The following is a 26,875-nucleotide window of genomic DNA, read 5'->3' as shown; positions in this document are numbered from 1 at the left end:
AGAAAGACGATTCATTAATGTTTCTGCCACTTACCAAACGCGCATGTGTGAGTCAGGCTGAAGCGATCAGTCCATCGACAGCCTTGTAAGTACATTGTGGAATAACACACCAACTGAGATGTCAATCTGATTGTTGTTGTTAATTTTAATATTCGCTGATAAAATTGAAGAAAGCTAATTTGCTTTGCCATTTTTCAATCTTATTGATACCCAGACTCGGTTACCCAGACTGCTCTGCGGGGATATGAGCCCCGCAGGGCAAACTGGGTAACCAAGTCTCATTGATACTATGGTGTCTTGATATGTGCCTGTAGGAAGGCCTATACTGCTAGTAATGATGCAGTAGATATTTACAAGAGGACAGTTCACAATTTTTACACAGCATTTTCACCGACAGAGCGTTTCTTCGCTGGGCGAGAATCATGACCACTTCTTCCACTTTCGATACGGTTACTCACGAATAGACCTTTTCCCGGTTATCCCATAATGCATTGCAGTAGCTATATCAAACACCGTATACACACCCAAAACAACGAAAACATACTGATTTGTGTTGTAATGACACTAATTTGCAATGCCAAATAATGCCCCGTGTATATTCTAACCATCAGCGACGAAAATATTGGTCAAGGTGTATTCTGCCGTAGAGTTCTTTGAGTAACATACCCTGCGTGTACCCTACGGCTAAAAAGTCCCATACGTAACGTACGATTTGTGTACCCTGACGCGCACTGCATCAACATTTAAACATCATGCACTGCGAACACCGAAGAGGTGTCGTTTAACTGCAGGATCAACTCTTGAAAGTGGTGTACAAGTGATTCACACGTATGCCTCGGATCCCTGGACACAAATACTTTTCAAACAGCATACCAACGGGTACTTAACCTTATCGACACTAGAGGGCGGCAGCTACCTATCTTTGGCAAAGCTGCTCTGTTCAGCTTTAGGTAGCTTTACATGAGGTATCGATGCTAGTTGAAGAGAGCGGGATTTAATTGCCCGTTGTATACAGCGGGCCAGGTATACCTCGGTACATCGACATTACATATTTGGACTTAAATGACGCGGGTAGAAGATGCTGAAGTGTCTGCCAAACGTGATATTACGAAATGCTCAGCCTCTCTGAATTCGATTCTCAGTTGATCGTTTTGACCTCAAAGGTACAGTGGAATTTGATCGAGTGTCCGTTTTGCCTTGCAGAGCTCGACAAGTCTACATGTTGCTAATCATTAGAAAAGTAAACATTTGCAACAAATTGAGTCTTTGATGTTAGATTATACAGCGCGCGCGGCGAACGTTTCCCATACACTGTCCAGTCTACACTCATTACAGTCGTTTCAGCATGCCACTCATGCACAACATTCAACAAGCTTGACACCGCACTATAGCTATAGCACATCATCAAAGTTTTCTTTCAGCTGTTTGTGTACTTTGATTTGGTACAACTCAGACAAAACTCACTGGCATATTTTTCGAGTGTCGGATCTATATCTCGAGGAAAGTCCTCAACATCAACCGGACTGACCCTGGGCGTTTTATTATAGTAGAACATTGTATTTCTTCACTGGGTAAAGAATATTTTGAAGGCTGCAGAGAGATATCACCGTCCCCTCAATGCTAACCCGTTGCCGTGTATGATGTTGCCCGGGAAATTAAGTGCCAAAATATTGTAAATTATTTCAGAAACACTGGGTGTGTTATTCAATGGCACAAAATGTACCGTGTTGATTGAATTGCACTTGCTTGTGCAAAATCTTCAAGTCTATTTTGTAGCTCAGAGAAGTGTCAATTGAGAAAGTTTCATTTAGCTGAGATAAAAGATAAAGCGGGATTAAAGTTTCATGCAGGAGAGTTTAGCATTTTCTGGTTGACAATATTCAGTGTTGTATGGTGTCAAACTTGTTGATAGAGTAGACTGCACTGGCAATGCTACAGACTGCATGCTGAAGGAACTGTTGCCGTGATTGCTGACATCGAGAGAAGAAGAAAAGTTTTTAAAAAAGAATTTACTTGTTTCTTCATAAAGTTCCCAATTTAAAAGTAAACACCTAAAAGAAAACTGGTGATGTGCATGTAGTGCAGTGTTATGTTTGTTGTGAGTGACATGCTGAAACGACTGCAGTGATCGTGACGAGACAGTGTATGGGAAACGTTTGCTGCGCGCTGTAATCTAACACCAACCAAAGACGAAGACTGAATTTGTTGCAAATGTTTACTTTTCTAATGATAAGCAACATGTAGACTGGTCGAGCTCTGCAAGGCAAACCGGACACTCAATCAAATTCCACTGTAAATATGTTACCTATGTCAGCCATGATCAAAGAAAGAAATAAATAAATTTGACTAACATGTCATTGAAGCAAATCATACAGGAAGGAAACATTTAACTTGAATCATTTTTGAAGTGATTTTGTTACTTTTTGCCGAAATTACTGTGGGTCTTCGATTTGTTCCAAGGCTAAGCATACATAAGGGTTTTACTTATTCTCTGTGTCGAAATATGTGTTACATGTAAATTTATTATAAAACAGAGAACATTATGTGTGCTTGCTTATGATTAATGCTAGATCCTGCGGGTTATTAAATGTTTATAGCTACGAGTTTGGTATTCTTTACGAAAAAAAAGAATAATAAAAAAAATAAAATGGCCATTTCAAATTAGTGTTTGTAACCTGGGGCATTGACCTCTTAAGTACTAATACATTGACCCCTACAGTCAAAGGCGAACTCTATATTCAATGGGAATTGTGGGAAGTACACGCCTTTACCATAGGGGGTCCAATCTCCGATGATGACGATGATGATGATTAAATATTTAAAAATGAAGATAAATAAACATATATTTGGACTCAGTAAATTTGTTGTTATTGTTGTTGTTATTGTTGTTGTCGTTGTTGATACTATTTGCAGAAAAGAACAAAGTATGCGCTGCAAATTTCAACACAGCCTAACTATACATGTGCGTCGCAAATTCAATACAGCCTAACTATACATGTGCGTTGCAAATTCAAACAGCCTAACTATACATGTGCGTTGCTGCCTAACTATACATGTGCGTTGCAAATTCAATACAGCCTAACTATACATGTGCGTTGCTGCCTAACTATACATGTGCGTTGCAAATTCAATACAGCCTAACATTACCCAAGGGGTGTCACTTCATTGCCACACACTTTTTTTCGATCGCCAAAAATGCACCTAGCATGCATCGAAATCGGTAAAATTCGACGTAGGGTCAAAGCACATTAGTCCTTCTCAATAATACTCCAACATTTTTACCTCTTACCGATGAAAAGTCGAGAAATCAGCAAGTTTTTCAGCGTATCTGGACGTCTCTTACATTTCAGATTTAAAAGGCGAGGCAGTGTATTGAGTCACGTGGGCGCTTTTCAAATCGAACCAATAGCAGAGCTGAATGGACCAGCGTGAAAACCCGGAGGCAACGTAAGTTTCTCACATCTTTGGAAAGAACGATCTCTTGCTGCGGGTGAACTGGAACTGTTAAAGTTACCAGAATTTCGTATGCAGACGCACGCAGACAGTGTCACCCATAGTCTTCCAAAGACGTGAGAAACTTACGTTACTGCCGGGTTTTCACGCTGGGCCCATTCGTTCAGTACGGGCTCTGACCCTACATCGAATTTTACCGCTCTCGATGCTTGCTGGGTGCATTTTGGCGAGCTCTGCTATTGGTTCGATTTGAAAAGCGCCCACGTGACTCAATACACTGCCTCGCCTTTTAAATCTGAAATGTAAGAGACGTCCAGATACGCTGAAAAACTTGCTGATTTCTCGACTTTTCATCGGTAAGAGGTAAAAATGTTGGAGTATTATTGAGAAGGACTAATGTGCTTTGACCCTACGTCGAATTTTACCGATTTCGATGCATGCTAGGTGCATTTTTGGCGATCGAAAAAAAGTGTGTGGCAATGAAGTGACACCCCTTGGGTAATGTTAGGCTGTATTGAATTTGCAACGCACATGTATAGTTAGGCAGCAACGCACATGTATAGTTAGGCTGTATTGAATTTGCAACGCACATGTATAGTTAGGCAGCAACGCACATGTATAGTTAGGCTGTATTGAATTTGCAACGCACATGTATAGTTAGGCTGTATTGAATTTGCGACGCACATGTATAGTTAGGCTGTGTTGAAATTTGCAGCGCATACTTTGTTCTTTTCTGCAAATAGTATCAACAACGACAACAACAATAACAACAACAATAACAACAAATTTACTGAGTCCAAATATATGTTTATTTATCTTCATTTTTAAATATTTAATCATCATCATCGTCATCATCGGAGATTGGACCCCCTATGCCTTTACTTTACCCGACGAAGGCAATGATAATGAAGCACTTCAGTTAGATCCTAGCACCTTAATGAGATTTGGTTTTCAAAATCGTCAACATTAAAATCAAGAGGTCCATCACTTTGGCATGTGTATTTTGTGAGGCGTAAAACATCTGGTGTTACTCGCGCATGCGCTTTTTTCCCTGTACATGTATCTCTTATTATTTCTTTTATTTAACTTTATTAAATCAGTCTATATATATATATATATATATATATATACATATCAGTCCTCTGCTCTCGATGCGCTGTGTTCACAACGAATCACTTTTACATCTTCAAACCAGTCGCTCTCATACCTTCCCCGTACTTTCGTCATCATCGGCAGTGCTTAACTTCAACCTCTTTCTCCCCCAAGGCAATTTTTTGAAAAGCATTGAAAATATGTTGACGATAATCTATGCCTGACTTTTGGGACACTTTAGCACTAGATTCTTGAAGTTCCGGTGGAGCTACGAATCTTGAAAAATAAAGGGGAGTCACGTTCTTTCCTTTTAATATAACCCTCTGTTTTCAGCTGTACGCGATAGCTGCAAACATAGTCCCTGCACCCCCCCCCCCCTGCTGCAAAGGATGCCATTACTGCGCAGTGATGAATGACACACAAATTGTCTTTCCGGTCATTGTCAATTTTCCCTCTCAATATTGAAGTGTCAACCTCCCTTGCTGAGACTCGTTATCAGAACAGGCAGTGAGGTGACAACTACATGATAGACAATGTCAAACGACACATACCTTGATGAAGGGTATTGTATGTGCATTCATGGCATTAGTTTCAAGGGATAGCAAGACTGAAGGAAACTGGGCCAATTCTAAGCCATGGTACAATTCAACATTATCTTTAGAGGAATATTTGTATTTATTTACCGTTATAGATACCTTGAAATAGACAGACACTTAAAGGAGGTTTTAGCCCACAGATGTCTTCAGGTGTGCCTAGGGATTAGTTTTCATGATTCGTCGCTAAAACACTGTACAGCGCGAAAAAAGTCTTATATATCAAAATTTTCCGTTTAATAATGAGTATTAGTTTAAACAAATGTAGTCGCTCACAAGTAAAATCAAGAATTATTTGCAAACTTCACAAGGAAAGTTGAACAAAAATGTGACAAAAATAGTCGGCAAAAAGTACCTCTTTTCTTATCTTTGGATCAATCGAACTTAGAATTTGCAATTGTGGCCCTCGCTCTTTCATTGTCAATCTCTTTTCCATAATTATCCATTTTGCTGTCCATTCAATATTCCGTTACATAAATACACGAGTAATATTCCTGAATATCCTTCGTCTGTCCACAAATTCTGAAGTTATGCACAAATTCTATACACTCAAGTTTATGTTTGACTTCTACAGATGGTGTTGAACTATTCAAAAATGAATTGTCTGATATTCTTATAAATCTACCAGAGGTATATGTCATCATCACAGGTGATTTCAACGCTCGTACAGGTGAAGAACCCGATTATACCATGGATGACAATACTGAGTATGTCACTGATTCTTCGTATAGTTATGATAATGACTCCTTTAATTTTACACGTGTGTCAAAAGACAATGATAAAAATTTGTATGGTCGATCTCTCTTGTCACTGTGCTGTACTTACAATTTACATATCTTGAATGGTAGAGTTGGTGTTGATAGGAATAAGGGAGAATTTACATGTACTGCTAACACGGGTGCAAGTGTTGTAGATTACACATTAACATCTTTAGATCTTTTCACAAGTGTTCTTTCCTTTTCAATAAAACTGCGCGGCTGACTCGCAGCGTGTTTGCAAGGTTATATCTGATTGGTCGATTGTCACTATTCACAGCAACTTAGGGAGTTTATTTGTATTATTTCATTATAACGGTACGATTCTGCCAACCAATTGGATAACAGCTTCGAAATCGCTGCAAGTCGGCCCAAACTGCGCAGTGAATCTGAAATGTTTCCTCTGTCATTTTCATTAGGTTCAAATGTGTCAGTGAAACAAATTGTTATCAGTACAGATCACATGTGTAATCAAGTTTTACGTAAATGTTCATGGGTTTCTGAAAAAGATGCTGATTTTTCTAACTCTGTTCAGCTATGTATGGCAAATAATGGTTTTGAAGATGTTATTCTGTATGTAAGTTTGTACGTATGTTTGTACGTATGTATGTATGTATGTATGTATGTATGTATGTATGTATGTATGTATGTATGTAACTCATGGATCGTTTTATCGTGTTCTACTTTACATTGTTCATTCTCTTTCAATGCAAGTTTAGGGAAATTAACGCCACAGTCTGTTTTCTAACTTGCTTCAGCTTGTCATTAGAGATATTTTATGCATTAATCATGTACTTTAAAAATGACAATTTTAGATCGTGCTTATTCCATGACCAGGCAATGGCTTGGAAAGAAATCCGTGGACCCTGCCTGACAGTTGTTCGTTGTAGGTATGCTGGGATCTCTTGCGGTAGCGTTCTGTTAACACAGCGGACAGCGCTTTCTGCTTTGGGTGCCAAAACGGATGCTTTTCTGTTGTTGCTGCTGAGCTCGGAGGACATGGTGTGTCCGACTTTAGCCCTTTTGTGGTTATTTCTATAGAGTTTGCACTACGAGGTGCCGCGATTACGGGAGCTGTGGTACAGCGGCGGTCAACGAGAGCTGTCTTAGCGAACATTGTAGATGGAACATAGTCCTTGGATTTTGTGACAGTCGCGAAAACGCTTCCTGAAAGAGCTGCCTGGCGGGGTGATGCCAATCGCTTGCCGGACACAGGAGAAGGCGGAGGAGATCTTCTGACGGAAAATTCTTTAGCGATTTTCTCCTTCATCCTTCTGTGTGCACTACCGTCTCTACTTATGTTTTTCAATTCTAAGATGGTCTTGGCATGCCGGTGCTCTAAGCTGTTACTGCAGTGACTGACAACGTTTTTCGCACGCGCACAGCCGCTCTGTCGCATGAGCTGTTGGCGTTGTGAGGCTATCTCCTGCCTCTTCTTGTCGATGCTTCTCCTGTGCGGGGAAGTCCTCTTCGCGCGGTTGTCATCGTCTGAGTCGGACAGCATCGCCACGTCGGTGAAACGCCGACGATTTGGCTGTTTCTGGGCGATGCCCTTTCTGTTGAGTATCAGCCGATAGTCAGTAGCGCTGATGTCGCTGCTGGTCGAATTCGATCGCGTATCTCTCGGCGTGTGGTTCGAGTGTCTCCTGCCCGAGGGGCCCGCGTTTCCGCCTGTGACTGGCTTCTCGTTGGCAGAATTATCGTTTTCCGCCTCAGTTTTATCGAAAAAGCCATCACCGACAGTCGCTCTCATATCGGAGTGTAGCTGCTCCATGATGCACATCAAGTTTGACCGCTCCCTGAAATGTTTTACCATACTGCGATGCTCATCTTCCTCCAGCGTCTGAATTTTCCGCGTCAGGCGCTTGTCTTCGATTCGGTTGTTACGATTGGCTGACATGAGCCTTGAACTCAACCGTCGATTTGATATCTGCCCTCGCTCAGATTTAGACTTGTTGGACGGCGCGGACGCCTGCACTGTGGACTGAACAAAAACAAACAAGAAAAGCATTAGTCAAGAAAACTGAAGATACGTCATAATAATAATTATAATTTGTATTATTGTACTTGGGCCTCAGCCCAAGTACATTTGTTTTCATTCCGTGGGAAAAAACTCTGTAAGGTATAACCATTTCTGGCTGAGACCAGGGAGGGCAAAATGTCTTGGCTTCATCTTTCTTGGCATAATGGCGTAATGATGTTAACTGAATGGAAGTGCTGCTCTCAGCCAGTCTTGAATAAGTGAGATGTGAATATTAATGCTTCTCTATCTGAGTTTTTGCCACAAAATCTTCTGAATATAATCAAAATGTGCATCGAAATGCAACAATTAATGCACCCTAAGTTTCCTAGGCGATGGCACGACCCTTGCTACACCCACTGGACGAGCCAAAGTGGGAGGGGTAATTTCAGTTTGGTCGAACAAGAGGGCTCGAGACCAGAATTTAACATTTAAACTTGAAACATGTTTAATCGCTGACAAGATGTGGACTAGTGTTAATCAAAGTAAAAGTGTGAAAAGGAAAGGTTTTATATCCCGGACACAATGAAAAACATTACGACTGGAAACTCTACCCCCAGTTGAGAATAGTAATGCCCACAGCGATGGAGAACACTTATCCTTGAGCTGAGAAAACCAGACCATCATTTCGAAATAGAGCTGCAGATTCGAGAAGCTCGTTCAAAATAGCTAGGTACACCCAATAAAGGGGTGGTTTCGAGTTTTGGGGGGCAAATTTCGCCTCCTTCATTTAGAAATCGTACGTTTGTTTTTCCAGGAGAACACACCATTTGAAGGGGTCGCCAGTAAGCACGTGGTCAAATCTGGCATAAGAAACAATATGAAATGTTGGGTAAAGCCAGTCCAAAATAAACTGATTTGAACTTTTGTGTTTTGTAATTTATACCACTGCAGTAACATTACCTTTTTTTGACAACATCACACAATGTAACACGTTTTGAAACTGAATACTCCGACGTATTCTGTGTCTCCTTTGCTAAAAAATACGGTATGCCGATTACCATGTAAGGAGATGATGACGTCAAGACAGATTTGTAGTGCGTTTGGTCCTGGATGGTGCACGAAGTTTTGTCAAGGAAGTTTGTGTATTTATTTCCTAAATGGGAGAGATTAGGGTCGATCTAAACGAAGGCCGAAGAATGTTATGATACTCTATAAGCGAGCTGAACTCTAACGCGAATGGTTGGATAATTTGGACGATGTCTAGAATGATCTCGTCTCATTAAGATTATTTGGCGGTCTGTATTGAATTTCAACTGCGTCACAAGTTTGCGAAATGAGTATTCTGTCGAACGGTCAACGAACGATATTTTAGAAATCTGGAGACATGGCACATCGCATTTTTATTTTAGTATTTTATATTTTACAAAAGATTTAAGAAGCAATGATTTTGTCGAAAATTCTGAAAAAAATATAGGAAGATTTGATCGCGAACACTTTTTCACTTGATGTCAACTAGCCCTGCGTACGATGCTTTGTGTTCCGCTACAGCTAATGGCCCCGCTCACCACAGCCCTGCAAAGACCCGTACGTAGGGTCGGTGACTTCAAATCCATTTTGGGACTTGACCTAAAAAGCCAAATTACTGCCGAAATTCAGCGTTCTTGGGCCCAAGTCGTATCCCAGCCTACCTCAGCTACTCCGCTACGATCGCTTCCAAAAATGACAGTCTTTTATTCACTTCTCGTAAATAACCGTCGATGTCGGCAACTCTCTCGCTAGCCCTGCGTACGATGCTGTGTGTTAGCTGTAGCACATAGCATCGTACGCAGGGCTAGGGGTCAACATGGGGTCGCAGCCATGTTGCCTCAAAACTTATTTCTGTCTGCACTCAAAACTCAAAAATGTCGGATATGAACCTGAAAAATCGATGTAATTTTGTCAAACTTCGGCGAAATTTCAGCCTATAGACAAAATTTCATCTAGGTAAGGTAATTTGATCGACAAATAATCCTGAGCTTGAACGTGACAGCTCGCCTTCTCCGGGAAGTCAAGTATCCAGCTGCCATACACAGTTGCCCATATGGCCAGGTTTATGAGATTGTTTTCAAGCGACGGCGGCAGACCGTACGGGGCTCTGGATATGAACCTACCGCCGGTGTAGCTGTAATAACTGTTGCGTTGTTTTCAGTGCCCACGGACGAAATCCTGGGGGAGTTATAGGTTTGGTCATGTCTGTCCGTCCGTCCGTTCACGCAGATATCTCAGACGTGCCCTGGTCAATTTCTTTCAAACTTTGCACAAGAATAGTACCAAACCCCATACAGATGCACGTCGATTTGTTTCACAATGCGATCGAATTTGGCCGTGTTAGAGGACTTTTTAGTTTACACCTCCTTGGACTCCCATGTATAAGGCAGTTCTCCATAGACTCCCATGTATAAGGCCAAGAAAAATAAAAATTTAGTTTCTCATCGTATTCATATTGCCTAAAGGATGCAGTGACACAGTTTTTTGTCCCCACCGATAAAGTCCAGGGGGCTTATAGATTGGGTCATATCCGTCCGTGAGTCCATCAGTGAGTCCATCGGTTCACGCAGATATCTCAGACATTTTGACAAAATATCATGTGACCTTGGTGACCTTTGACCTCAAATATACGTTATTGTCCATAACTCAGTAACCACAAGTGCTAAACCTTTCATATTTGGTATGATGGGACACCTAATGACGCCACATATTGTACCTCATTAATTATGCGCATATCTAATTTTGAGCGAGCCAATAGAGCTAGAGGTCTGATTTTTGGTATATAGGAATAACTTAGCAATACAATTATTTTGACAAAATGTCACGTGACCTCAATGACCTTTGACCTCAAATATATATATTTGTCCACAACTCAGTAAGCACAAGTGCTACACCCTTCATATTTGGTATGATGGGACACCTTATGACGCCACATATTGTTCTTCATTAATTATGCACATATCTAATTCTGAGCAAGCCAATAGAGCTGGATGTCCGATTTTTGGTATATAGGGATAACTATAGGGTAGAAATTTTTTGACAAAATGTCATGTGACCTCGATGACCTTTTACCTTAAATATACGTTTATGCCAATAAATAAGTAACCACAAGTGCTATGTTCTTTATATTTAGTAGGATGGGAGACCTTATGCCAATTCACGCTTTACCTCATTAATTATGCACATATCTAATTCTGAGCAAGCCAATAGAGCTGGATGTCCGATTTTTGGTATATAGGGATAACTATAGGGTAGAAATTTTTTGACAAAATGTCATGTGACCTCGATGACCTTTTACCTTAAATATACGTTTATGTTAATAAATAAGTAACCACAAGTGCTATGTTCTTTATATTTAGTAGGATGGGAGACCTTATGCCAACACACGCTTTACCTCATTAATTATGCACATATCTAATTCTGGGCAAGCGAATAGAGCTAGAGGTCTGATTTTTGGCATGTAGGGATTAATTAGCAATACAATGTTTTTTTTCAAAATGTCACGTGACCTTGCACTGGGCAAAATGCTTGATATACAACAATATATACACATATACTGATTCTGTACATGTGTTAAATACATTAAGTATACAGTACGTATGCTAATAAAATGCAAAACTACAGTGTACACTTAGTGTGCAAAGATCTGCATTACGTATACTCATGATCTTCATAGAAATACGATACGCATATCAATGTATTGGAATGTTCCATATACAAAAATATAAAAGCTGCATATGCAATTAGTATTGTGTTCCATATACGTCAATATACGTAAATATGCTAAACGCATATTAAACATTTTGTCCAGTGTTGATGACCTTTGACCTTGATTATACATATATATGCATAACTCAGTAACCACAAGTTCTATACCCTTCAATTTTGATGTGATATTAGACCCTAAGATGTCACATCTTGTACCTCATTTATTATGCACATATGTATTTCTTGGCTGGCCAATACAGCTAGAGGTCTGATCTTTTTTCCCGATTTAGAACCAGAACTTAGACATGCCTGATGTTTCAAATTGGGAACAACAACATAGACCTACGTGCCCATAGATCTCAACATGTACACTTCAGTGATACTTCTTAATGACCACATTTCCCTGCCCCATCAAGACTAATACTCCTATTACAAGTAGAGACTATGTCATTGTCAATGAATCGTTTTACAACAGCTTGCATGCATGCATGCAATCACTTCAGAATCTGCGTCTGGATACACCAAATTAGTGCTAACTCGGCCCTTTCCTGACAGTACCAATTATAAAAATGCAGTGTAATCTGTTGTGGTGACATTTTGCAAATTGTCATAAAAATAACCTTAAAAGCCAATTATGTTGTGTTTTTCACTTCCTCTCATTGTTCATATAGAATGGCAAATTAACCATGTTTCACTGACAATTTCCATTCAACAACTATTCAACTTGTATAGATAATGAATGTTTGATAAATGTGTTCAATAGTTTCATACATGTGTAGGTTACCACTCGTTTAGTGGATAAATCTTGTATTTTTTCCAAACCCAATTGTCAAGAGAGTTACGTGTAATAAGTGCACATGTTGTTTGATAATATAGTTAATTCAGTTGTGTTTTTAATGTTACTTCAGGAAAAAACTCGCAAGTTGTGTTATTTTCAAAAAGGTTTCCAGATTGTGCTTCGATTTCTGGTGCTATGTTTGACACTTGATTAACAGTTCAAAAGTTTGTCTAGCAGTTCATAGATTAGTAGGTCATATCAAACACTCATTAAGTTGATGCAAATTTTGCACAACTTTTGAGAATATTTTTTGATTTTATTATTATATTAAAGTTAGTTCATGGAAATGTTCTGACTCTGCGATGTTTATTCAAGTATAATTATCCATTGAGTTGAACTACAAGGATAGATTTCTGTAAGGCAACCAGTTCTCTTCCCGAATATGGCCACAGTACTGCCATACAATTATGATAAACACAAAAAATGGTGCACGTGCAATCTTTCCATCTTTACAGATACAACATGGTGCAACCTACTTCAGGATGGGGCAGGAATCCACTCCATTTATACCCTTTTTTCAAATAGTATGGCAAGCTTTGGAAATGCAGAATTAACAAAAATCTTTCTTTGTTTCGCCTATTCTGCCATAAGCAAAATTTATAGATAGCAATGAATATCTGCGAAAATTAAATGGTAACTTGAGGTTGGTTAAATTTTGCAGTTACCTCTCAGGCCCTTTAACTGGCTCTAATAAAATCCTGTAATGTTGAGTTTGCTTCCCAATGCCAGAACAATTCACTTAGGGACGCACCATTAGACTTTGTGAGGGGGTGGTCATGACCGGATTCTGAAATCTCCACCAAAATATAGTTAAACAAACACCATGTTATTTGTGCACATACTAATATTTATTAGACATCTACCATCGAGAACAAAAGAAATTTGCTGTAATTTGAATATTTAAGGAGTTTAAGCAATTTCCACTATAAATAAAGAACCCCTGCCTCAAACTCCACAAAAGTTGCTAGACATATTTTGCCGTTGTCATGCCATTGCTTCGTTTAATAACCAGTTAATCTAATGCCTAATCGACAGGAGGAAATTCAAGACCATATTTGAATACTAGTATATATTGTCCTCAAAATTACTCTATCACGGCCCAAGTACTCATTGCCTTCAGCAATACTGCCTTGTTATTATTATTATAATTATTATTTGATGTTTGTTTGAGGGTGGGTATGTATGTATGTATGTATGTATGTATGTATGTATGTATGTATGTATGTATGTATGTATGTATGTATGTATGTATGTATGTATGTATGTATGTATGGATGGATGGATGTGTGTGTGTGTGTGTATGTATGTATGTATGTATGTATGTATGTATGTATGTATGTATGTATGTATGTATGTATGTATGTATGTATGTATGTATGTATGTATGTATCTATGTATCTTTGTATGTATGTATCTTTGTATGTATCTATGTATTTATGTATCTATGTATCTATGTTTGTATCTATGTATCTATGTATGTATCTATGTATGTATCTATGTATCTATGTATGTATCTCTGTATGTATCTATCTATGTATCTCTCTCTCTCTATCTATCTATCTATCTATCTATCTATCTATCTATCTATCTATCTATCTATCTATCTATCTATCTATCTATCTATCTATCTAGACTTGTAAGCGCATAATACATTTACTGATATACAGGTATGTGCAAATGTACTCGGGTACCAATGCAATACGACTGGAACGATCCGCTTGTGTCAAGTTTAGTATAGAACGCAGCTTGACGTCGCACAAGAGCAAACGTCCGTTTAATCGTGTACATTATTTTATTTACCATTCCTCGTCTCTCGGAATCAGAATCTTACCCTGTCAATAAATTATTATTAGTTCAACCCATTTACTATTCTTCACTGCCATCTTATTGAACATAAACGGAAATGCTTGACCAATAAGTATGGATTAACCGTGTCTGTGTTTGCACGTGTTTAAGTGCTGAACTAACCAGCATAACGATCCAATCACAGCATACGGTGTAATATGTGTTGTGGGTTGTACATTATTTCGCTGTAATGGATGTCTCGTGAACGGAAATCAAACACTCTGCCATCGTTTGTTTCTGCAGTACAGCAATGAATTAGTTACACAGCGATCTGTAGTGTATTTCATAACAGTAGGCCTAAAGGTCCCGTGAAAAAGAATTTTAACACTTGCTAGTAGCCGTGGTTTAAATTGCGAATGCCAGTGAACAGACAGATTTCATTGATTGTGTTGGACCTAACGCAATGACAAGCTGTGAGCGGATAATAACTCGGAGCCTGTGAAAAGCGAACTTTATAAAGCGACATCGAATAGAGATCTGCGTTAAGTCGAAAACATAAACACCGTCAAGCGGGTTGCAGATTTAAAAAAATACATGTCAAAACGATACATTAGCACTTTAGGCATTAGCCGATAATATTGCCTATAAACTGTCTAACTTAGAGTCTAATATAAGAGGGGTTGGGAAGTGGCCCATGCCTGACATGCTCTGTCATAGAATATTATCGGATAAAATAGATAATATCGTCTAACATCTGAGTAAAAGTCTAATATTAGAAGTGGGTTGGTGGTACATGCCCAACATGATGTTTTATGCGATAAGATCGATACGATTATCAATGTTAGAGCACTCGGGTCTCATGTTCCTTGCAGTCTCTGACTTACACATTTTAGACGATATTATCCGATGATATACAAAAGGCCAAGGTCCCGCCGTCATGATATTGTGAATACCTAACGTTGTCACCCAGCTGATGGTAGTTCACTTTCACCAAAGTATTAAGAAACTCCCTACACACGAATACAATACATTTGTAAGAAAAACTTACTGCTAATTGAAATCGTCCTTCGGAAATGCTAAGGGCTTGACAGCATACGGTTGCAGTAATCAATATTTTGATTGCATATTGGTAAGTGAAATTATTTCGGTGTTAAACGATAAACGTTTTCGAAGGAGTTAAGTCTTACGTTGGTCAACACAAAATAGAGGTAAATCTACTGGAGAAAGCGAGTACACTCAAGGAACTTAGCCCTTAGAGTAAAAACCCATCCGCAATCAAGTGACAAAATTTCAGTGTTTTTCGCTGGTATCTGTCTGTCCCTGTCTATCTGTCATTCTGTTTGCCTATGTCTGTCTATCTGTCTGTCTGTCTGCCTGTTTGTCTGTCCCTGTTTGTCATTCTGTTTGCCCGTGTCTGTCTTCTGTCTATCAATCTGTCTGTCTGTCTGTCTCTGTCTGTCTGCCATTATGTCTGCCTCTGTCTGCCTGGGCCCATCTCTGTCTCTCTTTCTGTTCATGTCTCTCTCTGTCTGCCTACCCCTCCCTCCCCCCCCCTCTCTCTCTCTCTCTCTCTCTCTCTCTCTCTCTCTCTCTCTCTCTCTCTCTCTCACTCACACACACACACACACACACCACGCAACTGTTGTACAACCCCACTCTAATTTCAAAGCAGAACTGTTGATTCCCATAGGTGTTAAATAGGCCGCTACGTACATCTGACGAGGTTCTAAATTCGTAAAACCTTACACGTAACATTTTCTGCAATCTATTTGATATTATTCCGCATACGTATTTCCTCACTACGAATTGTCCGATTTATTCAAAGGACATATTTCAAGTTACCAGGGCGAGCTAACGCTCAGCAATCAGAAATATTCGACAGAAGTAAAGAGAGGTTGGAATACGCCCGAACACTTTCATTGTTTACAATTAATCGCAACACAGATCCTCAATTAAAGTTGTTGAAATGATCTTCTGTCCGTGACGTTGGTGGATGAACTTTGTTGTAGCTGTCCTTATACTCTTAATAATTGAGGCAACTGCTTTGTTGCAGGTCGCCATGTAAATTTTCAAATGACATTTCACATCAAAATTGTTTTCGGTCGTACAGTTCAAACAAAAACATTGATTTACAACAATGGCACACTGATATGAGCACATACAGCAGACTTGAATCCTATAGACTCTTCAAATCATCGCTCACTGTAGAACCATACTTACTCAAATTAAACCAATTTTCAAATCCACTTTAACTTCATTTCGTTTATCAAATCATGTACTTAATATTGAACAGGGTCGGCGTAAAAATATGGAATGCCAAAATAGATTGTGTCCTTGTAATGAAGGTATCATCGAAAACGAATACCATTTTCTGTTACAATGTAAACTTTACCAGGCTCTTAGGGAAAAATACTTACCGGAGCATTATCACATCAATCCCAGTGTGGATAAATTCATTCAGTTAATGTCAACATAAAATACAAATATACTTCGAAAATTAAGTTGTTATTTATTTCATGCTTTCAAAAAAAGGAGAGCTAGTTGATTAATCTATGCTTTTTGTATTTTGATTTCCAATTTAGGTTGTTTGTAATTTATCTATTCAAGGTCACTGTTTGTTATTTTCGCTGTTTGTTATTTTTTGTTATTTTCGCTGTTTGTTATTTTCGTTGTTATGTATTATTTTCCAACACATAGGGCTGGAGGCCTACAGTGCAAGTGGAATAAACAATTCTTATTATTAACATTGTTTTCGGTCGTACAGTTCAAACAAAAACAGGGACAAGTACAATCGCAGTGAAAATTGTGACTACCTGTTCATGACAACAAGTTTGAACGGAAATACGCCATCATTGTTGCTATGACCAGGAACAACAATTGCCGAGGGGCTTTAAAATCGCCTGTCACGTGACTTCCTTAAGCGGGTGTTTGCTACATATATATCGATGCATTCCAAAATAGCTATGCTTTCGATGATGTGTGTATTTTTGGTTTTCTCTCCAAGTTTTAGCAGTTAATTTTCTTTTCTTGAAAGAGGGACAAATAGTCTTAAGTGATCTTGAATAAAATGTGCACGTCGCAAACGAAAATTGCGAAAATATCGTGTGTATTGCCTTCTTCTTTTTCAAAACGCAAAAATGCATACCGTTGTCACAGTTTCAAGTATTATCGTTTCCCCATACTTACCTGTGGCATCTCAAGTCAGTTTTTGTCTGAAGCACGGCTGACAACCGACGTCGATTTCAACCCTTTAAGAAATCGCCCTTTTGTACTGATGTCTTGGTCAGGCTGGTCGGCAGTCCCTGATGTATGTCAGAAAAGTGGAAGGCGAAAAGTTTTGCTATGACGTTCAAGGCTCGTCCTCATCGGGTGACCATCCAGGAGAACTGTTATCGTTGACTGCGTCAGTCTGCTGGAATCTTTTTTTATTAAATGTCGTTCTGTCGTAAACAAGACTGGAATATGCATCAAGGCTTCTTACTGTTCGACTTGATCCGGGATTTCTTAGGTTTAATTCTTTGGCTTTCGAAACGGTTTTATTAACCGGTTGTGATTCGAGCCCAGCACCGAGCGTCTAATCCCCTCTACAAAGGCGATATTAACTACGAGCTGATATGGAAAACTGTCAGGGAATTCGTTTCATGGTCAAAATGCACACGTTCATCTTAGCAGATACACATCGAAGGCTATGCCGACGACATTGTGCACTACAACAGCGAAACGAAACGTACTTTTAAATAACAACAATTTACAAGTAAACTCCAAAGCCACGGTAAAGCCAGTTTTTTTTTACAAATTGTTAAACTATTCGACCCTGGAATTTATAGACACTTCGTCACTCGCATTCCTTGGGACTGTTTGCCACCGGCTTATACCAATCAAATGTTATTAAATAATAGTTTGAGCAATTCTGGTATGTTGTACACCTAAATATTGATGAGATTTTCCACGCGACACTACAAGGTTTACACAAATAGCACGCTTTTTAGCTCGCTGTGTAGATCTCATTTCCCACTTATGGATGTTCACTGATGTCTCTGTCATTTTTTTAAAAAGTCAAAACACAGACAATTGACAGTAAATTCCCACCAGGAATTTTTCGATAAAAAGTCACTGGAGCACCCGCATTTCAGCTGACGTCCATTGCTGAGAACGACCCTTGACCTATAGAGCACGTGAGCTCGGCTGTTGCTTCCAGTGATGTTATGTTATGATGTCATTTCCATACTCGGCAGACATTTACTAAGTCTATGAGTATATCGACTTGCAAATTAACCAAACAATTTATAGCATGTCGAGAAATGGTTAGATTTTAAGGTTGTTCACATTTTACAGAAAAAAAGTCTGTCTCAGGAATGCGTTATGTCTGAAATCGGAGTTGTTTTCGCCCATCATGGCGACAGGTTTGCTTGTTTGTTTTTTAAAAACGACTCGGTTGGGTGAACCTGCATATACACTTTCGATATATATGGAATACGGCTAGTTTTCAATCGGGTTCGAACCCACAACATACGGCATCAGTCGCCTAGCGGAGAGGCAACAGAGAGAACCGCTCGGAATATGGAATTAATCCGTGTTAGAGTGTTCTACTGTATACAGTGTTAAGCGTACCATACCGGGAAGGAGGAGGCCGAGGACAGAGAGATATGATATGGACGTAGTGTGCAGCTATATAAAATGGATTCGCAAGCACCGAAGGGATTAATATAGCCATTAAATGATGAGCGAATGTAGTATAATAAAACATTTTATTCGCTCAACTCTGAAGTGTGTGCATACCTATCCACTGTCGCTCACTCGGTACAGCATTTCAGAGAAAACGAAAACATGGTGAATTGCCTATCCTAAATTTCCTCCATACTATGTGGCACAATAAATTACCGACGTTCGGAGGATTGTAGCTCTCACTAAAGAACTTGTTGACTGTCTATAGGGTAAAAGAATTCCGCCCGAACGGTGACAACCGGCAGTTCAATAGCCCCCAGCGCGATCCAAAGCCCATATGGTAGCACTGATTAAATGTGAATTGACTCAGTGCAGTTGAACAATCAACAGAACGGACTGTCACCATTACACAGAGATTCTACCCAAGCAGAGTGGGTACAGTGAAGGAGCTAGATGCACTCAGTTCAGGCCTTCGTGTGCCAATGTATATTTAATATTCTACCGCTATTTAAAATACTTAACTCGTCAATTGAGTGCCTACCACTCGGTATGCTGACACGAGGCTTTGGGCAAATCAAAGTAGCCTGACATTTAAGTGCACTTTGAACATTTGATCTTTATTGATTGCCGATCACTATTTTATACGCTAATTCCAGCTAGCAACAACCCACACAACCAGTACCGCACTTACACGCATTCATAAATTTAGGGCACAAGTGTGTATATATCTCCATGTAGTACTGCTTTCTATGTTGCTCTTTATCTCTCTTAGCTGCCTTCAAATTTTTTTTTCCAAATTGAAAATAATTTTTAAGTAACGTATGCCAGTGAGAAAAACTGCTTCAAAATGTGTATAAAAACCCTCAGTAAACACCCCAGTCGCATTTCTAGAACTCTGCAGCTTTATATGTATGTTATTATCTTGACGCTTCATTCATCCATTTATACAAAACAAAGGAGCTTGGCAGTGTGTATAACATGAACAGTAGGTACCCGGATGTGTCTGCAATGCTGAGTTTGACGGTATTTCAGTGAGATCTCGACACACACGCCCATCCCATAAAAATGCTGATCCCCTCCACGTTATAGTCACGCAGATGGAGAATCCAATTTACATATGATAATATATAACACACCGCTCGGTTTGAACATAAATTAACTTTGCGTGGTGAATGTTCGCAGTGCATATCCGTTTCGTGCTTAATGCGAAAGTTGAAGGTACACCGTTACGTTGCGGACTCCGGAGAATCGAATCGATTTTTTATGTTTCAAAAATCTAGCATAAAGTTTGTGTTGAACTCAAAACCGTCAAGTGGGTAGTAAAAGCAATGCGGTCACTGCACTCAAAGCATGTGGCGATATTTGGCATCACCGCTTCCATGACGACCACTTTCGTCTTCGTCTTCTCGACACTCTCTCCGGGGAATCCACGCGAGTTTCATGGGACTGCTGAATATGACGTCATTGATGGGATGACAAACAAGGAGGGTGGCGATGGCTCTGGATTAAGATGGGAGAATCAAGGATTGGTAAGAAAATTATTTTTTTCAAATTTAAGTGTTAGGACGTGACATGCCATTGCAACGGGGACCTGATTTCCCTAGTAACATGTGTTTTTGACATAGTTAGTTATATTAGCAATAAACTTATTTCCTACTCGATTTTCACATGAGCATTTTCGGATTTTCCAACTCCGCGGAATCTGCCGTATTTTGCGGCCAAACGATATTATGTAGTTATGAATAGGTAATTCAATATATCGGTATATCAAAAATAAAACCAAATTTTCAATTTGATTTGAATGGAGTGGAATGTTTAAAATCTGCAGGAGTGTGTGGTCGTGATATAACTAATGGAAGGGAAAACGACATTTAAGCTATTAATCTATATTCGACATGCCTATTTGATGGATATGTCGTATTGCCGAGGAGTTACTGACTCTCAGAATCACAGACCTTGCCATTTTACATGTAACATCGACTATAATTGGAGAGTTTTGTATGAAAACGTAGTACGCCCCTCAAAAGTGAAAGACTTAAACTTTTGCTCAAACTTTCCCCACTGAAGTTTTCAACCATTCTCTTACCAAATTAAGAATAAAATCAGGGGTCACCGAGCAAAGTTTGGTACTAGAGAAACGGATTACCTGACATTTATCGATATTTGAAATTCAAAATGGCCGCCATCCCAGTGTTAACTTTATGAACGAAAATAAAATTTTCAATTTCCGAAACACTAAGACGATGAAAATTGTCTTACTCTGAGAGAAAATAATTGTAAAAAATTGAGAGTCCGTTTCTACCCCAACGGGAAAATCTCGATAAAATGATCGGCAAAATATTTAGAGTCATTAGGTGTGTTAACTGGTCTGCGTTTGCACAGACTTAAATCTATCTTACCATCTGGCACCAACCATGGAGCTATTTTGATGTGAATGAGTGCAGGCGTGATGCAGTCAGGAACCCTGGGTCAGGAAACATCAGTCGGTCCCAATGCCATTCCTCTCTGTTATATATTAGCACTGAATGATATTTCGTCTCTTTAGCAGATGGCGACAGTGGATCCGAAAAAGTATCTTCTACCAATCGGAATAAGCGGCGGGGGACCTGGGTTCCAGTTCAAACACTTCAAGATTGCCGCCAAGTTCGCCTTGTATTTGAACAGAACTATTGTCATGACACCGTTTTTGAGACATCGTCATCGGACGAGAGAGTATCTCGTCCCGTTTCAGCGCACCTTTGACGAGACCAGGCTTGCAGAACTCTTGCCAGTGGCTACACAGGAGGAATATACAGCACAGTGTGGCCACGAGGTGGCAGCGGTACTGGCAGCACCGCATTTGAGCGTGCACGAAATCGGCACCTTCATACACAGATACCGCGTTACAAGAAATATGTCTGCGACGTTACTGGACGTAATACTTCCAAAGGAACTAAAAATACAAAGTGAGAGCGACGCCATCGCTCTTTTCGATTCGTCAGTGACTACCAAGTGCTTGGCAATGCATTATCCATACAATTTCAAAAACTGGACCTTTCCCGGGGACAGCGACTTGACTCTCAATGTTAATCGACATGTGAAACGAGCGCCACCGATACAAGCAGCGATTGCGTACGCAAGACAGGCATTGTGTGACGGAAAACCGTACCTCGCTTTCCATTGGAGGAACAAAACAGGCGAACAGTACGTGGGTTCATACATTAACAACCTACAATGTTTAGCAACAAAAATTAGTTGGCTGTGCACGTTCATAAACAAAACATAACCAGCAAAAAGAAGGCACATGACGTTTTAGCAATTGGCCTTTTAGTTTTTAGTTAGTTGACCCTCTTCCGGTGATGAAAAGTGAAATACTGTACTTAATAACCTTAATCAATGCGATAGCTGTTTCTTTATCGTTCAAATTAAAGAAAATTAATAATTAGGTAGAATTTGCAATATTCAGGGGAAACAAAAATACTTATACTAAAATGGCGCTGCATGTTGCCAACACAGTCTTTTTCAAATGAATATTTCTCATTTTGTATGACAAGAAAACCCCCTTATACTATAATATGTTTTCAAAAAGTAGAGAATCTAAAGTTTAGTATGGTAGCAATAGTTTGGTCAAAGGATGAATGGATCTATATTTGGGGTAAAAAACATAAATTTTAATATTAATGATAAAAATCAATTTAAGTCAAAAACTTGATACTTTTTTCTAAAATTTAATATTTCACTTGAAACAAGAGTAAGCTTATATGTAGAAAAAAACGACTATTTCATTTTGCATTATCTATCTCCATTCTAAAATCACAAGCATGATTAGAAAAATTGCCGCTTATTCAAAATGTAAGAATTTTATGACCAAACAAACTAGTCGGTTTGTTATATAGCGTGTAAAGAACATAATGTGAAAATTTCAGAAAATTCGACCCAGCTAGAGTAGAGTTAAATTCATTTGAAATCTTGAAATTGGAAGAAAAGAGAAGCCAGGAAATCGGGGATTTGCATACATTTGCATAATTTAACACTTCTTTATCACGTAACTGACTACTGTTTAATAAGCTAAAAAGGTGAACAAAAAACCAATATCTTTGGTTAACAAATTAATTAAAATCGAATGAATATTTGCAAACAAAGTGATTTTGAGCAACATAGGCTGTATTGGGTGCAGCGCTCCCTTAAATTTTCGCTATGGGATCGATGACGCTGCCTTGCCTTTACAACTTACATGCAATTGGAGGTGTATCTTTCATGGAAAGATGAGATTTATCCAATCCCGTATGATCGGTTTGCAGGTGCGATATTGGCAATCGTGCCGCGTGGAATGACCCGAGGTGCGCCGGGGCGATCGAGAATATGAGACAATATGGCGGCGACAAAGTAGCGGCGGCAGTGTATAACGTCATGAGAAAATACCAGATTAGTTGCCTGTATATATCATATGTACCGTATTCTGAGGTAAGATGGAGAAAGAGTTCAGACAGAGGTACACCTACTTTGTCAATATAAAGGCTTCAAATTACATTCAATTACTCTGTGGAGCATCAAAACTTTTGCATGGTTGAGAGTTCCAGTCTCGTTTTCACTTGCCTTGGTTTTCGATTTTCTATACGATTTAATACCTGCAGGCGATCGTCACCTCCTTCGCCAAGATAGTACCGTCCACTCGTATATACAATGCCTTGAAAACCTTCCAATCGTTACCAGATAATCTGTCTCCGCTGATGAAGGACGATTTTATGCTGTCACTTTTGGAACAGGAAGTTTGTTATCGTGAGTGCGTTCATATTTTAATATCATATACTTTAAGCCAAAAGTTGAAGGAAATCTCCCACGGCTGGGCAAGCTCTCGTATTGCAACTAATGCAGTGAAAAAGTAATGTGTCATTTTTTGAATAGACAAACTTTTGTGTCTTTCAGAGAGAGAGAGAGAGAGAGAGAGAGAGAGAGAGAGAGAGAGAGAGAGAGAGAGAGAGAGAGAGAGAGAGAGAGAGAGAGAGAGAGAGAGAGAGAGAGACAGACAGACAGACAGACACAGACAGACAGACAGACAGACAGACAGAGAGCCAACCAGACAGACAGACAGACAGACAGAGACAGAGAGACGGCGAGAGAGCCAGCCAGGCAGACAGAGACAGAGACAGACAGAACAGACAGACAGACATACAGATAGACAGATAGAGGGTGGGAGGAACAGTTCTCACATTCCTGGCCACTGAGAGTGTGGGATCGACGGTAGGGGAAAAATATCCCTAAGTCGAGTGAGAAATCTGATCCCATGTCCTTGGGGTGTGCGATTCTATTATTCTTTGAATCGGTGTATAATAGCTAAGCGTAGAATTTCGGTTTTAATCACTAACTTGTTGTCTATATGAAGGACGATGTCGCATACGAACACCCTACAACTCGATACAGTAATTCATAGATTTTAAGAATCGCGTTTACATCAACAATAACATATGTATCTTGGAGAATTCACCGTTACTCGTCCAGTCTGCACTTGTACTCTAGGAGAGCTGTCACACGTATTACTAGTACATAGAAACATGTCATTACGAAAAGCAAACACGGTTTTAAGTTTAAAGTCTACGCGGTTGTTGTTTATAGATCGATGACAAAAAGTATGGCTAAATTCCTTTGACTTTTTCAGGCGCTGAGGTCTTCATCGGCGTGCAATATTCAAACTGGTCTGAATTCATTTTTGATGAACGCGATGCTGACGGTGCCATTAGCTATCACCTTGACCAACTACCCGGTGTACCTGAAGAAATTGTCAGACTGGAGTATCTGTGATGCAACGCCGCCCTCAAACTGGAAGAATTTATGATTTAAGTTTGTAGGAGTTCATCAAAGTATTCCTCCTTTTGAAAAGTGAGATTAACCATAGACAGTCGAGAAAGACTGTCTATGGATTGACACGTGTGAAATAGTGTGTTCCATTTTCTTGATGACGGCATGCGTCACTGTTCATTACAGCTCAACAGCCAGACTAAAAGATTAAGAACTATGTGGCCATACACAATGTTACTCATGCATTGCTTCGTACATACATCATTGCGGTAAGAAATATGGAAACCACAAAGTATAATGTATGACTGTAATTCTTAGTTGCAGTGCAAAACAAAATAATTTTAAGATTCCAGACGGAGGATAACAGTTTGCATTTACATGTGCATTAAAAGTTTCGTGAGTTTCCCTGATGTCATTACGTCAGAGAATCTGCGTTTGTTAGTGTGAGCGTGTTTGTCACGTCTGTCTGTCTGCCTGTCTTTTTGTCCGCTGTCTATGTGTTTCCCGGATCGTAGAGCGGCAGAAGATAAACCGTACTCAGTATCAGAGCTGCATCTGTAGCTCGGGCTAAAGAGCTTACTTTCTAAATAAGGCATTGCGGACTAATGATCGGGGAAGCTGGTAAATAGTTTAATACCGTCATTTGTAGCCAACTTCAAATCGCCAATGAGACACCCATGAGTAAGTAAGTATAAGTAAGTATGTATGTATGTATGTATGTATGTATGTATGTATGTATGTATGTATGTATGTATGTATGTATGTATGTATGTATGTATGTATGTATGTATGTATGTATGTATGTATGTATGCATGCATGCATGCATGCATGCATGCATGCATGCATGCATGTATGTATGTATGTATGTAGGTATGTAGGTAGGTACTTAAGGATATATATTTATTAATATATATATATATATATATATATATATATATATATATATATATATATATATATATATATTATATATCATACACACACCAATTGATTACCTAAAATCTTTCTGGTGTCCTCACGCAGTTGACGTCTCTTTCAGAAATAGGGTAAAGATAAATATGATATGTCATCTAAGATTGAATACAAAGTATTTATCCAGCTCACGTCCTTATTGCATTGTGGGAAGAATTGACAATTTTATGGTAAGGCAAATTGTACTGCAGAGTAGAAAAGAAGCTCGACTCCGATGAAATACCAAAACGATCTATTTCGTGTCAACAGTACCACATACACTTTGACCACACTGGCCCGTAAGATGTTAATAATGAACATCAATTTGCAATTTACCCGTTGAACCCGGATCGGACATAAATGTCCGATGACGTCATATAGTACCAGGGGGTCAGGGTGCAAAGGGTTAACAGACCGCACAATCTTTGGATCAAGACAGATAAGTCGCTGTTTGAAAGGTATTTCGTCATGACAACATAAACTCTAATTTTTATGATAGTAAGAATTACACGATGACAAGAATCTATGGGATGGTACCTGTGACCGAAAAAGTTTTTCGAAGTCATGATGAATGCGCTTCGGACTCTCAAATTTTACAGTTCTATTCTGATTCGCCACTTTTTTGCACTTTTGGGCGCTCATTTTCAGCTCTTGGAGTAAGACAATTTTTCACCTTCCTAGTTTTTCGAAAATTGAAAATTTATTTTCCCCATGGTGTTAACACAGGGATCGTGGTCATTTTGAATTTGAAGTGTGGTAAATACTAGGTAATTCGTTTCTCTAGTACTATAGCTTACACCGAAACAGACTGTAAATCAAATATTATTGTCGAAATGCACTGAGATCAAGATATGTGGAGAGACAATTATCTGACTTTGAATACAATGGGCTTGAAATGGAGGTGTTATCAAAAGGGGGCTATAAATATTTTCACCTCAAAAGAAGCATAGTTCCAATATGTGTGTCTTCTCATGGACGGTCGACTGTCATAATTGGATGGTCGTGTCCAGTTACGTCATTCGCTCATCGTCTCTGGTTTTTCCCACAAACCAGCTTCGTTTTGACACCTATATAAGTATAACTGAAGGCTATATACCCTTTTCCCGGACTTGTTACACGCACCGTGTTGATACAAGCTAAACAGGGTAATTTTCGACAAACAATGACGCTCTTGACGCTTTGAAATTCCGTTTTCTTTGTTCGGTGCACTTTAGCCAATAATAATACATGAAACACTCAGTGAACTATCTGCATTCTTTCCATGTCTGT

At 39.3% G+C, this 26,875-nt stretch overlaps 2 protein-coding genes across 3 annotated transcripts; one reads left to right on the top strand and one right to left on the bottom strand.

The window, feature by feature from the left end:
- Positions 1 to 5,196: 5,196 nt before the first annotated feature.
- Positions 5,197 to 17,647, bottom strand: LOC139139046 (uncharacterized). Of its 2 annotated transcripts, XR_011553713.1 has the most exons (3): positions 17,401 to 17,647; positions 6,271 to 7,877; positions 5,197 to 6,107 (listed from the first exon to the last, which is right to left on the bottom strand). XR_011553713.1 is itself a non-coding variant. In XM_070707748.1 (2 exons), exons 1-2 carry the CDS (start codon positions 17,407 to 17,409, stop codon positions 6,705 to 6,707), a joined length of 1,182 nt encoding a protein of 393 aa, XP_070563849.1. In that variant the 5' UTR covers positions 17,410 to 17,633; the 3' UTR covers positions 5,197 to 6,704. The 2 variants fall into 2 exon arrangements, 1 of the variants encoding a protein (XP_070563849.1); XM_070707748.1 differs by having other exon boundaries at positions 5,197 to 7,877; positions 17,401 to 17,633.
- Positions 17,648 to 20,057: 2,410 nt separating this feature from the next.
- On the top strand, positions 20,058 to 25,057 carry LOC139137945 (uncharacterized). Its single transcript, XM_070706186.1, has 5 exons — positions 20,058 to 20,408; positions 21,425 to 22,062; positions 23,160 to 23,322; positions 23,493 to 23,637; positions 24,515 to 25,057. The coding sequence occupies exons 1-5, from the start codon at positions 20,208 to 20,210 to the stop codon at positions 24,655 to 24,657; spliced, it is 1,290 nt and encodes a 429-aa protein (XP_070562287.1). The 5' UTR covers positions 20,058 to 20,207; the 3' UTR covers positions 24,658 to 25,057.
- The last annotated feature ends 1,818 nt before the right edge of the window (positions 25,058 to 26,875 follow it).

Source organism: Ptychodera flava, chromosome 8, assembly GCF_041260155.1.
Source record: "Ptychodera flava strain L36383 chromosome 8, AS_Pfla_20210202, whole genome shotgun sequence".
Classification (NCBI taxonomy): Eukaryota; Metazoa; Hemichordata; class Enteropneusta; family Ptychoderidae; genus Ptychodera; species Ptychodera flava.
The sequence above is the reverse complement of the archived record's forward strand: the minus strand, read 5'-3'. Positions and strand labels throughout refer to the sequence as shown.